This window comes from Seriola lalandi, unplaced genomic scaffold, assembly GCF_002814215.2.
Source record: "Seriola lalandi dorsalis isolate HSWRI2012SDOR001 ecotype SW California unplaced genomic scaffold, Sedor1 jcf7180002052903, whole genome shotgun sequence".
NCBI classification, from domain to species: domain Eukaryota; kingdom Metazoa; phylum Chordata; class Actinopteri; order Carangiformes; family Carangidae; genus Seriola; species Seriola lalandi.
Window position 1 is genome coordinate 2,301 of NW_019523456.1, and position 1,228 is coordinate 3,528.

At 46.2% G+C, this 1,228-nt stretch overlaps 1 protein-coding gene across 3 annotated transcripts in view; it reads right to left on the reverse strand.

Moving 5' to 3' along the window:
* gopc (golgi-associated PDZ and coiled-coil motif containing) overlaps positions 1–1,228 on the reverse strand; it is a 13,950-nt gene that overhangs the window by 1,755 nt on the left and 10,967 nt on the right. For all 3 annotated transcript variants that reach the window (XM_023400686.2, XM_087172455.1, XM_087172454.1), the window contains 2 exons: positions 807–972; positions 628–723 (listed from right to left, as the gene is read on the reverse strand). In XM_023400686.2, the coding sequence (XP_023256454.2) occupies positions 628–723; positions 807–972 (262 nt within the window). The remainder of the gene's footprint in view (positions 1–627; positions 724–806; positions 973–1,228) is intronic.

Consider the following 1,228-nt stretch of genomic DNA (forward strand, 5'->3'; position numbering starts at 1 on the left):
ATCCTGGTCGGCCGGTGGACCATCAAAACATCCATAGAGTTTTTACCGGCTCCATCAGTGCATCCGGTCCCAGTGGATCAGTCCAAGGCTGAATCTCTGTCCCAGTCCGTGGAGCCAAAACTGGTCTGGTTTACTGAGAGGAGAACCCTACCAGCTGCTAAAGGGTCCGGCTGGACTCAGAACTGGTTTTTCTTCTCCTTGATGCTACATTAGTAATAATAATGCTACAGTAGACATGATAACTTGCTGTTAGCCATATTATCAATGCTAACTACTAGCATTGCTGTGTAGCATATCACAGCAGTGTTAGCGTGGACCAATGGTTGTAGTTAGATTATTTTTTGTTGTTTCTCGTGTACACAGGGTAACTTTATTCAGTGGAGCTTCTGTTTAGAGGAAACTTTCACTGGGCTTCATCACACACATGATCTGTATGGAACAGTTACTAGAACAGTTATTCGAAGAACACCATCTGTTCACAAAAGACTTAACAATGCAGACCAACATTAAGACAAACCAGAGGCTGAGTTTCCCTGCTGCTGCACCATCTCTTGACATTGCAGCTGTTAAAATGGATCTGGGATCTAACTTAACGATGCTGTCACAGAAAAAACAACAGGGTCTTACTGTAATGGAGATTCCCAGTCCCTCATGGTCATCTTTGACTAGCACCACCTTTCTGATGGGGCCTACTCCTTGGGTTTTCTTCAACATGTCTGGGTCCTGTAATGACATTAACACGTTTAAATGTGAAGGCACAGATAAAGGTACCAACAGGCTCAGCTGTTTTGTAGTTTTTCACTCACATGCCCCACGGGGGAGGGGAGAGGTTTCTTAGGATCATTGCGACCTCTACATGCTCGGATGACAGTCTTATGGCGGTGAAGGTGAATCTCTGCCTCTAGCTGGTTCCACAGCTTGTCGTGTGCCGGTCCTTTCATGTCACGGCCTAGTAACTGGATCTGCTGCACCCTGGGAGACAAACCAAATCTTGTTTCAGGTAGTCCACTTTTTATGTCAACATGACAAATAGAACAAGAACATAGCCACCTACACCTGCGGGGTGTGGGGGGGGGGCTAAGTTCTCATTCTAAGTTCTTGCTTGGACACTGCCAAGATGGCGACGATGGAGCAGCTGACTCTAAGCTTCAAAACCGCTCTTCAGAAACCTGTGGGTGACGTCGCAGAGGCTACACCCATCTTTATTTACAGTCTATGTCAACAACAG